The 12,427-nt window shown below is 37.0% G+C and overlaps 2 protein-coding genes across 2 annotated transcripts; both read left to right on the top strand.

The window, feature by feature from the left end:
* Nucleotides 1-5,512: 5,512 nt before the first annotated feature.
* Nucleotides 5,513-6,460, top strand: LOC113569447 (olfactory receptor 2AT4-like). Its single transcript, XM_026997455.2, has one exon. The coding sequence runs from the start codon at nucleotides 5,513-5,515 to the stop codon at nucleotides 6,458-6,460; it is 948 nt and encodes a 315-aa protein (XP_026853256.2).
* A 2,535-nt stretch (nucleotides 6,461-8,995) lies between these two features.
* LOC113568968 (olfactory receptor 2AT4-like) lies at nucleotides 8,996-9,952 on the top strand. The gene has a single exon (XM_026997104.2). The coding sequence runs from the start codon at nucleotides 8,996-8,998 to the stop codon at nucleotides 9,950-9,952; it is 957 nt and encodes a 318-aa protein (XP_026852905.2).
* The last annotated feature ends 2,475 nt before the right edge of the window (nucleotides 9,953-12,427 follow it).

Genomic DNA, 12,427 nt, shown 5'->3' with positions numbered 1-12,427 from the left:
GTTTCATAGAATTGTATTATGTTAAACTGAGATTTATATAATTTTTTCATAAAACACAAAGAGGAGAGCTCTCTCCCATTCCCAGGCCAAAGACTAGACATAGGACCCACTGGTGCTGTGAGGTCAAGAAACAAAGCCTTAAATTGCCGAGCTATCAAGATGGCCTGGATTCTGACCCTCAACCCAGAGGGGGTCATACACTCATGGAAGGTTAAAAGCTTTCTAGCCTGGTTATATTAGACTCAAATCCCAACCAAGGCAAGTAACTTTTCTCAGCCCACACATTCACAAAGTAAAAACTTGCCATTTAATCTACCATGATGTCAAATGACAATCAACCAGTAATGTATGGTTATTTTAATATTAAGCTGCAAAATCTGAAGCTTGCTACTGTTCATTACTTCTTCATTACTTGTTCCTCATTAATTTACATAATATTGCATACTGTAAACAAATTGTTACTCACTCCTAGTTGTGTTTACCAGAAATCCTACATGAACCAATTAGACAGTATATTAAATTGAGTAGTTTCTAAATGTAATAGTTTCTAGAAATTATGAAAATAATAAATTGATTATTAAATTTCTCTACCCCTCCCAGGGTTTGTTTACAATACTTCATTCTAAGTTCAGGAGGCAGAAATGGATAGTAATATATGATTTTCTTTATTTTTCTGTATTCCTATATTTCTTTATTTCCTTTATAGTTGATTCGTGGTGGATCCTATGTATTCCTGTATCTCTTAAATTATTTTCCCCTAATCTTGAAAACTTTTTTTCCTCCAAGATATACCTGACAAATTCAACCCCCTCTTCAATCTGTTGCAAGGTGTGAGCTGCGAAAACTTACTAAAACAAAAAAAATGAACTTTGCCATGAAACTTTGGCAGAGACAAAGGCTCTAATTTTTAATTTGCTAAAGTCAATAACTTCTTACTAAGCAGTTAGTGTCATATCACCTGATTCCTCATCTCACTACAACACCCAGCAGGCAGTTTATCACCCAACCCAGCACTCCACCAATCCTGAACTTCACATCAGATCATCATCACCAGAATATTGACTTCACCTGTGTAGTTGGTTATTTAAGCCTGTCTCACACATTAGGATACTGTGAAGTATTTCCACTAGTTCTGACTGTGCATACCATTATTTTCTTGATTGCTTTCCTGTGTTTCAATTGCGTTTTTTGCTCTCCGGACTACTGATTTTTGCCTACACCTTTTGTATTGTTTGCCTGATTAGTTTTTGCTCGCTGGTTATTGGACTTGGACTGTTTACCTGCATGATTTGGATTACCCCTATATTGGCTTTCCTGGTTTCAACCCTGGCTTGTTCACCCATAACGAAGTTAGAACATAATAAACCTATCTATCTACATCCACGAGCATCTGGCCTCCCTTGTCACGTTACAGTTAGAAATACTCAAATCCAGGTTATCTCATTTTACCAGATGTAAATTTTGATATTTTTTGTTTCTTTTTGTTTGTAGCTTGCTAATTTCTTATCATTATTGTGTATTCGTCAGAATTTGCCCATCATGGCTTATATTGAGCACAGTCATCTAGTGAAGACTGGAATTCCAATACACTGCTGGTAACAAACCCACTCCTGCTTCAGAAAGGTCTATATGGATCTCATTCAAGCCAGCACTGAAGACCCAATCCCCCATCCAAAGAATCCTGGTCCTTATACAGTCATCGGATTTCATAGCTCGTGCACTGCCATTGGGAAGATTTCATGGAAACGGACTCTCATGAGCTACTCTGGTGACAAATTCTCCTTCAGAGCCATCACTCCAAGGAAATTGATTCTTCATTTGGGACTCTCTCTCTCTCCAGACAGCTTCAATGGAACTCATGCTTCAGCAGACGATTCGATAGGGTCGAACGTCAGCGAGTCACAAAAACTTGCATTTCCCGTCTACATTACCAGGTGGTATCAATAATAATTAATTGTTAATCAAATTAGGCTCGTTACCTCTTTCCTCTTGTCTGTTATACAATCTCCTCAGCACCACAATTAGCCTAGTAGTCTTGCATCACAAATTTTGTTTGATTAATAATTTCGTTTTGTTGGTTTTGTTTGGTCAATAAGAAGGTTACCCAGTTGGTCATTCCCAGAGGATGCTCCTTTCTCTTTTGTTTTTTGTGTTTTCTATTATCCTAATTAGCTATCACATCCACCTCAAAGTATTTGCATTAAATTTTGCTTGGCTGCCTGTTACATTTATATTTACATTTAGGGCATTTAGCAGATGCTCTTATTCAGAGTGACTTAGAAAAGTGCCAGAGTTTATTAAACAACATAAACAGTACCCTACAATAAGTATTAATTTAGTCAGTCAATATGGGTGCAGGGTCAGTTGTTCTTTAAATATTCTGCAAATAGATGGGTCTTCAGTCTGCATTTGAAGACTGCAAGGGACTCTGCTGTCCAGACAGCAAGTGGGAGTTCATTCCACCATCTTGGAGCCTGGATGAAAAATAGTCTCGATGCCTGTCGTCCATGAGACCTGAAGCAAGGTATTTCAAGCCGAGCTGTACTGGTAGGGTGGTTATTCTAAAGAAATTTATACTCCTGGTGATTAATAGTATTCTAGTCAATGATTGTTATGCATGTTTTTCCTACCTATGCTTACTCAATAAACATTCCTTGGATATTATGTCTGTGAGTTGAGAGAGATATTCTAATGTCTAGTAGATGCGAAATCATGTACCAAAAGTACTAAAAACACTATACCTATTTTTTTTACACTCATTATTACTGCAACTAAATCTCTTTAGCCAAATCCTCAACATCTGTAAAATCAGATTACTGTAATATGGAGAAATTGAGGTGCAGACACAAATGCAGAGTAGAGTGAGATTAATCAGGGCAAATCGATAATCATAATCCAGAGCATAGTTCATAGAAACACTAACATTGAAAAAAAACAGGGAACAAAACAAAATTAACAGGGTAAACAAAGAAAAGATACACGTTTGAATATCAAAACGTACAATTTATGAAGAGACAAATTGAAAGACAAATGACCAGCAAATTAAAAGATACAATACAGGGTTTAAATACACAGACTGATGAGAGGGAAATGAGGAAAATGGGAGGAGGAAATGAAACAAGGAACAAAACCTGGAACCAGAACAACAGAGCATGAGACAAGGATGCCAAGGTCATTGTGATGCTAGCAGAAGAGAGGCATGATAGTCCCTCCCCCCCCAATGCATGGCCCTGTAGCGCAAAAAACAAAAGTAGCAAAGGAACACCAGAGTAGACAGGGACAGGCACCGAAGACTGTGCAAAGACAGGAGACAAGACAGAAACAGAGGAAACCAATACAGGAGTTGGGGCCAAGGACAATGAGGCAAGACATGGAGCAGGAGCAGGAGACAGGGGGAAGAAGTCCTTCAACTCTGAATGAGGGACGACAGAGGGCAAAACAGGATGAAGCAACAAAACGTGCAACCAAGGCCAAACCACAGACACGAGAACAGAAACAACCAAATCCAAACCACAGACACCGGAACAGAAACAAACATGGACAAAGGCAATGGAAAAGAAAAACTGACAGGCACAGGAACAGAAACAGAGGCAGAGGAAGAAACAAGAGCAGGCACAACAACAGGAACTGAGACAGATCCAACAAAAGGAAGCTTAACCAACCCAGGCACAGGAGATGGAAAACAAAAGGGAATGGGCAACAGATTGAAGGAGTGGTCACAGGAGACACAGGAAGGCAGACGGAGAGGCCGCAGGATACACAGATGGGGACAGGATGGGTGGGAACCATGAGGTGGTGACATCATGGCAGGTCTGGAGCACACAGCTGCTGGCGGGTCTGGCAGATTTAGAGGTGTGCATTAGAGTCACAGGGGTGCTGTGGGGCAGGATACAGCCATGGGAACAGGCTCACCACTGGCCACAGCTTCAGGAGACCAGGCAGTGTCTTTCATGCTGGGAGCTGGATGCATCTTCAATCTGGAGGAACAAACAGAAACAGAACCCTCCTGGAATGGGTTTTCTGGTTGTTACTTTTGTCTACCCTTGCGTTGAGCTACAGGTTGCTCCCCCCTGTAACTTGGACCAAGATGCGTAGACCCAAGCCACTTACCTGGGATCTCATCATCATCATCATAGCTCAAGAATGGGGGAACTTCCTTGGAAGTCTGGGAATGATGAGATGCCCTTGTACCTACAACGCCAGAGGATTTGCCGTCTCCGGCTTGGTGTCCAGACTTCCTAGAAACATCCAGAGTTTCATCACAATGGAACAAGCACATACCAGAGGCTTACTTTCTCACTGCCTCCTTAGAAGGCTTGTCATTCTGTAATGAGCCATGATTGAGGGGTGAATGTAAATGCTGAGTAGAGCAGGATTTATTCAGGGCAAATCTATAATCATAATCCAGAACATGATCCACAGTTAAAAGGCAAGGGCTGTCTGTAACAGAAAAACTATCAGATTGTAACATAAACAACAAAACAAGGAAAAGGGGTAGGCAAAGAAAAGATAAGAGTTTCAATAAGACAAAATACAGTACAACTTTGGAATAGACAAATGCCAAGACAAATCACCAGAGGAAAAAAACATACATCACACAACAAATATGCTTTCTCCTATCCCACTGCCATCAGGTCTACCATTAATGCCTAGGAACTGCTACTCAGTTCATGGATTAAACTGAGGTCTGATAATTGTTTACCCAAGGTCTGATAAAGATTTAGAATGAAGGGGAAAAAAAATTGATTGCTTGCCTTATATTGTGTTTCTCTTTTGCCCTCAATTCATCCTCAATGTTTTGCAGATAATATGTTAAAGCACATTTAAAAACATGCTCCCTGATTTACTCACTTAAGATCCAATTGCGTTTTATATCTAGTTATAATGTTGGCCATGTAGTTCTCATTTTTACTGTTTGTCACCTCATGGAAGACATTTAAAGGGTTAAATGTCTTCCATGAGGTGACATTATTTTAAGCATTTCTTAGTGTCCTTGAGGACGAAATACTGCCACAGTGTTTAGTTGGATGTAAACATCAGAGCATATGACATCAAGTACATCAACTAGGTGGACTCAGGTGTATTGGAAAAGCATATATAAATTGATATGTAAGGGAATCATTCTCAGTTGGTTATTGTCAGTGTGGATGTGAGAATTTTGTATGCCTAAGACTTCTAAGAGACAACAAATACTGTTGAATATACAGGCAAGAAAGTACTTAGATTCTGAGTGATCCTAGTTCTATATTTTTTTGACACATACTTTTAGAATAAATGGATTTACAATGATGTGGACTTAGGAATTTATTTATTTTTTTGATGTATTATGAAAAGTCATTACAGTTTGTATGTTTGGGTTAATACTTTATTCAGTATAAGCATGTTTAGTTTTCTTACATGTTTAGTTTTCTTTCTTTACAATGTAAACTTGTGTTTCCCTTTTCAATTGGCAGGGAGTAGATACTCCAGTGTTTCAAGTGTCTATCAGGTGGATATAAAGTACTGACAAGTCATGGACCAACATGCTAATTCCACAGCAATTACAGAATTCTTCCTCCTTGGATTTCCAGATGTTCATCGTGAATATTACACAGCAGTTGGATCCCTTCTCCTCCTCCTGTATCTCACAATTATAGGAGGGAACATTTTCATTATTGCATTTGTGTCCTATGAAAAGAGCCTTCAAAAACCATGCTACCTGATCTTCTGCAATCTTGCTGTGGTGGACATTGCTTTTGGAACCATCACAATGCCTAAAACAATTGCAAAATATTTGCTTAAAGATGAAACAATACCATTTCATGCTTGCTTTATACAAATGTTTTTTGTCCATTATTGTGGAAATGTTACATCTTTCATTTTGCTATTAATGGCTGCTGATCGATTTATTGCCATATGTAACCCCCTCAGATACCCTGCACTTGTTACAAACCATTCCACAGCAATTGCATGTCTACTGACCTGGGTGCTTCCAATCCCACTGATGACAGCTGTAGTTCTAAAGACAATAGCTGAGCACTACTGTGACTCCAATGTAATAGAGCAGTGTTTTTGTGACCATAATTCTCTAGGTAAAATAGCCTGTAGTGATTTTAGGCATGTAAAGCTATTGACCTTTTGTATATTTATGACTGTTCTGTTGTGCCCTCTTGCTTTCATCGTGTTGTCCTATATAGCAATCATCATAACTGTCTTAAAAATATCCAATGCTCAAGCAATGCAGAAAGCATTCTCCACATGTAGCCTTCAGCTCCTTATTATAGGCATTTATTATGTGCCCCGGTGTGCCGCTTATATTACTGACCAAAAGGTCCAAATGAACATTAGTGCTCGCATTATGATTTGTATGTTATATAGTCAGTTTCCCCCTCTTGTCAATCCAGTGATATTCTCCTTTCAAACTAAACAAATCCGAGATGTTTTCATGATGAAATTAAGAAAGGTCATGTCAAATTATTAACAAAAAGCTTCTTCAGGCTGATGAAATACTCTTCATCTTAGTTCTCAGATGTTTGCAGCAGTACTGAAAGCATATTCAGATGAGCGATCAACTGAAACCACCTTTACTGAAACAAAGGTTTCTCAGTAGGCCAATTCAGTACAATGTAAAGTTATAATCATGGTCATCTTAAAATTAGAAGGTGAGTTACTTCACAAACTTTAATTAGACTTAATTAGACAAAATTAAGTGCAAGGACTTGTAGTATTAAAGGTGAATATCATTTCATCATCAATATAAGATAACATGACACAAATGTCTATATCAAATATCCAAGTAAGTTTGAAAACTTATTGTACTTTTAAAATAAAACTGAACTAACAATGCAAACAATGTCTTCATTGAAAACAGGCAGATTTGTTAGGTATGCTGATTGCAATTCACTGCAGCATCATTTATATTTTTGTTGATTGTTTCTAGTAAGTATTTATTCATATAACACCTTTAAAACCAAATTGCCACATGATTTAAATAATAATGCAAGCTTAAATTACCAACTCTTTGCTGTTTATCTAAACAAAGGTAAATACTGAAAATAAGCAAAATTGTTAGCCGGAAACACCAGTTATTGTTTTATTGATACTAATGTGAACACCAGGTCTCTCCTTGATGTCAGGTGGAAGTGTTTGGCATTACAATGCTGTAAATTATGACAACTTAACATATATTAGTAGGGAGCAGATCTCTACTGGTAACTTAATATTTTTTACCGTCTCCTTTCCGCTGAGACCATGGAACAGCTCGGAGCTGCTGATCGTAAGATATGGATTAGGGTGAAGACGTTCTATAATGTAAGACAGAGCAGCTCCATTTAGGGCCTTAAAAACAAATAAAAGAAACTGGAACTGAACCATATAAAGTACAGGGAGCCAATGCAGAGAGAATAAAATAATCCAGAGTAATTTGATCCTTTTTCTTTGTGTCTCTGAGGAATATTACTACTGCATCCTGTACTGACTGAAGACGAGCCAAAGAGCTGTAATCAACACCTATGTAAAAGCCACTACATTCATCTAGGCAAAATGAGAAGGGTGTGTATGACCTTTTTGAAATCCTGATTGGTTTGAAAAAGTTTACATTTTGTTATTGACAGAAGGTGAAAGATACTATTCAAGACAACAGAATTAATGGTCAAAATTGAAGTCAGAGTCAAACACTGAGGTCCTTAACCAGAGGTTTCACCTGATTTGACAGTATACCAAGGTTTTTACCTTGACTGACAGTGAATTTGAGAGGACTAATGACAATAACCTCCTATCTATTTTCGTTTAATTGATGAAAATTATTTGCCATTCAGAGATTGATTTCATCAAGACTCCCAAATGAGCACAAATCAGTAGGTGAAAAACCTGGGTGTCATGTGCATAAAAATGGAATAGAATGTTGTGTCCATTGATACTGGCCAGTTGAAGCACATATATGGAGAAGCGTATTGTCCATCGTATAGACCCCAGCAGTCCTGCATGCATGATGCTAGTAGCAGGAGAGAAGTAATTCCCGACATAAACTACAACTGCTCTGTGGGAAGGTTAAAATCTGAACCAGTTTAGTACCCCAATGAGACCCAGCAAGTGCTCAAGAGGATCAATAGAAATGCCCTGATCAATTACATCACTAAGCTCTAACGAGAGTAAATGAGCTGTACAATGACCTACAGCACAAAGCAGGTCATTAGCTATCTTTAGGAGGGCTGAACCCTACTGTTAAGCCACTCAATTGGAGAAAGATCATATATATATATATATATATATATATATATATATATATATATATATATATATATATATATATATATATATATATATATATATATATATATATATCAGGTTTACAAGATACAAAAAAGAAGATGCCATAGTGGCTTATCTGGTTATTACACTGATTGTAGATTTCATTTTCACTATTAGTAAAGTTGCAGACTTTTTGAAAACCATAATATGAATGGAAGGCTTTTTAGTCCTTTGCTGCTTTAAATGTGCTTTGGTTTCTTTGAGAAAGAACTGTTTAATTGGTGGTACATGAGGACAAGCAACAAAAACAAAAACAATGATCAGGACATGTGACATCAAGTATTATTACATTAGCATATTTTATTTTTGCATCAACTAGTTGGACTCAAGTGTATTGAAAAGCACATATAAAGTGGGTGAATCAATCTCTGTTGGATATTGTCAGTGTGGAATTGGAAATTTTGTATGTCTACATACATACATAAAGGCAAGGCACTTAGCTTCAAAATGATCCAAAATATATATTACAGGACTCATCTCAAAAGAGATTTAGAATGATTTTATTAATATGTTCTTAGAAAAAGAAAACATGTATTATAAAATAGTGATCACAGTTCTTAAATTAATAATTACATCAGTACACGTATGTTTAGTGTTCAACCTAATATTCTGTCTCCCTTTTAAAATTGCAGGGAGTAGACACTTCAGTGTATTATTTGTTTCCTAAAGTGTATTACCAGGTAGATTTTGAACACTGATAAAAATCATGGACCAACATGCCAATTCCACAACAATTACAGAATTCTTCCTCCTTGGATTTCCAGGAGTCCTTCCAGAATATTACACAGCAGTTGGAACCCTTCTCCTCTTCATTTATCTCACACTTGTAGTGGGAAACATTTTCATTATTGCATTTGTGTCTTATGAAAAGAGCCTTCAAAAACCATGCTACCTGATCTTCTGTAATCTTGCTGCAGTGGACTTTGCTTTTGGAACCACCACAATGCCTAAAGTAATTGCAAAATATTTGCTTAAATATGAAACTCTGTCATTCCATGCTTGCTTTGTACAAATGTTTTTTATTCATTATCTTGGGACTGTCACTTCTTTCCTTTTGCTCTTAATGGCTGCTGATCGATTTATCGCTATTTGTAACCCGCTCAGATACCCTGCACTTGTTACAAACCATACTGCATCAGTTGCCTGTGTAATTATTTGGGTGTTTTCAATCCCACTGATGACAGTGATAGTAGTAAAAACCATAGCCGAACACTATTGTGTCTCCAACGTTATAGCACAGTGTTTCTGTGATCAAAATTCTATAGGTAAGCTAGCCTGTAGTGATTATAGGCAGGTAATGCTATTTTCCATTTGTGTGGCAATGATTGTGCTGTTGGGCCTCTTTATGTTCATCATATTCTCCTACATAGCAATCATCTTAACTGTCTTAAAAATATCCAGTGTTCAAGCAAAGTACAAAACATTCTCCACGTGTAGCCCTCAGCTTCTTGTTACATGCATTTATTATTTGCCCCGATGTGCTGCTTATATTACTGACCTTAAGGTCCAAATGAACATTAGTCCTCGCATTTTGGTAAGCATGTGGTATAGTCTGTTTCCCCCTCTTGTCAATCCAATGATATTCTGCTTTCGAACTAAGGAAATTCGAGAAGCTGTTGTGATGAAATTAAGAAAACTTGAAATTCAGAAAGTGATCAACTGAAAGCTTTAGGCTAAAAAATGTTTTTGGGACATGATTAGCTGTGTACATATATTATGTGTTCATTTTTTAGTAATTCATAAAAATCTTGATTAAATAATTCTTTTATCCAGTCAGTACTGAAAGCATCTTCAGACCAGTGATCAAATAAGAGCACCTTTAGACTTAAAAAACAGTAATGTTTTCAGTACCTCACTCTCCACTTTAAAAAAATAAAACTTAGAAGACAAATTACAGCATTTTGTGTTAACAGTTTGAAGGCCTCAGAGTTCACATGTCCTCTAATTTCTGACCCTTCCACTTAGATATTTGAATCCAGATTTATAAAATTAGCAAAAAGAGGTGGACTGAAAGTTCACTTGAATGTATGGATTACCCTTCAGATGATTTGTCAATGTTATGTGCATTTTGAAAAGTAGAAAACAAAAGTACAAATGAAGTTGGGTTTCCATCCATTGCAGTTATGTGAAAAATTAAAGGATTACATAACGTGTATGTCAAATCAATCTGTATATTGATTTTTTCTTTTTTTTCTAGAAGGTGTCATGTGGGTGAGTCATGTATAGGGAGTAGGGTAGGGGTAGGGTTAGCTTGGGGTTAATGCTTGCCCCATGTTAATATAATTATAATTCATTAAGCTGTCTAGAAAGCACAAAAAAATGCTGACAACCTTAAACTTCACAACAAAAATAACTTCAAGTCAAAATTGTCTCTTAACTGGTGCTTATGTGAATATTTACACTACTCTGTATATAGAATGTCCTGAGTGTCTTCCCTCTATACACAAAAGTAAGAATATTGCAGTCTGACACTCAATTTTGCCAAATGAAAATGCAGTTAAGACTGCTACGCTAAGTGGAATCTCAAGAAATACAAAACACACATGACGTAACAACATGTGGAATACATGCCAGATTGAAAAGCAAAACCTCTAATGTATTGTTTTCATTTCATATGACCTCTTTATTGAAAAACAATATGTAGGGCTTTGCAAAATGAAATACTGAATTTGTGTCAGAATTGAATGCAATCCGCCTTAAAAAGCAATCATGTCATAACTATATTTCTTTCTACTTCAGGCATTCATACTTCACTGAAATGAGGTCATTACAGTCAACACAGTTAAATACAATGTATAGATGAGATTGCATTTAAGATTGAGATTCTGAGGTCCATTGCTTTGATTTAATGTTATTTGATCACATAACAGAAAAAAACCAAAAAACTTTATTTAAGGTGAAAAATTCTATATTAATGCTAGAACTCAAACCACCTTTGTCTTCCACTGTGTGGTGTTGTACCAAAACAAAGCAATATAAGCATCACTGCAATTGAGTGAAGAACAGTGTGGTATCCATGCCGCAATGAAATGTGCCCACTTTGCAATTGTAGATTGCTGCTGAATTTAGGGTATTGTTCATCATATACACAAATTCTGATAACATTAAAGAACTAGAAAACAAGAGGAGACATATCTTTCTGTTGACACTGAAATATATTTACTGCAATTTTCCTGCAAAATATGACAAACTCACGTGATTACCCCAACATTCAAGCTGCACAAAATAACTGAAATAATTTTGAGGGAATGATAAATAAATACATGACATCTGATATAACATGCTGCAAATTATTTCATTAAAAAATACTAAGTAGAGTTTAAATATTATATTATTATTCATTGCTATCCCCACAGCTCTTGTAGCTCTTTTGAGATGAGGAGTTTTCCACCCTCCTTAATGTGAAGGTTTTAATTGGGAGAATGCATCTGCAGCAGGGCAGAGATGTCAACTTGAGTCAGCGACTTGAACTCAAGTCAGACTTCAGCTCAGTTTTGCTTAACTCTCTGGTGACTTTTCCTTAACTGACTCTTGATTTGACTCGTGAGTTAAGCCTCATAAAAAGTCAAATAAAAAGTATTCTAGTCAGCTAGCTATTTAGACTGATAGCTAATAAGTGCTTTATGTTTTTTTAATATCGTTAAGCTTCATATCATTGTAAGTAGTTTTTGTATTTTTTAGCTACATGCTCCATTGTCCTATTGTCATTTGCAGGCCAGTGTAAATGTAACATTCACGCACTGTTTGGTGTATTTGCAATTGAGAACGCAAGTTAGCATCCACATAAATAAATGATACTGAAAAATGTAAAAAAACAACAACAAAAAAAAAATCTGGGGAACAAACCAAGGGACCAGCCTGGCAGAGGACAGGCAAGCAGGACAGAGGCAACGCCCCATGAAATCAGGGCACGCTGCAGTCAGAAACATCATGAAAGAAGCTGGAAGGCGTTGTGAACTGTGGTACAGCAATGGCGCCCTCTAGGAGGCAGAAAGGCACAGGAACTGCCAGAAACAGGACACAGGGGTAGCCTCTTCCACGCAGAGTAGCATCTTCTAGGCAGAGCAATGTTTTCCACACTGTGCTCAAAACCAGAGACTGGAGACAGGGTGTCATCAATGCAGGTGACTAGAGACAG

Source organism: Electrophorus electricus, chromosome 15 (genome assembly GCF_013358815.1).
Source record: "Electrophorus electricus isolate fEleEle1 chromosome 15, fEleEle1.pri, whole genome shotgun sequence".
Classification (NCBI taxonomy): domain Eukaryota; kingdom Metazoa; phylum Chordata; class Actinopteri; order Gymnotiformes; family Gymnotidae; genus Electrophorus; species Electrophorus electricus.
The sequence above is the reverse complement of the archived record's forward strand: the minus strand, read 5'-3'. Positions and strand labels throughout refer to the sequence as shown.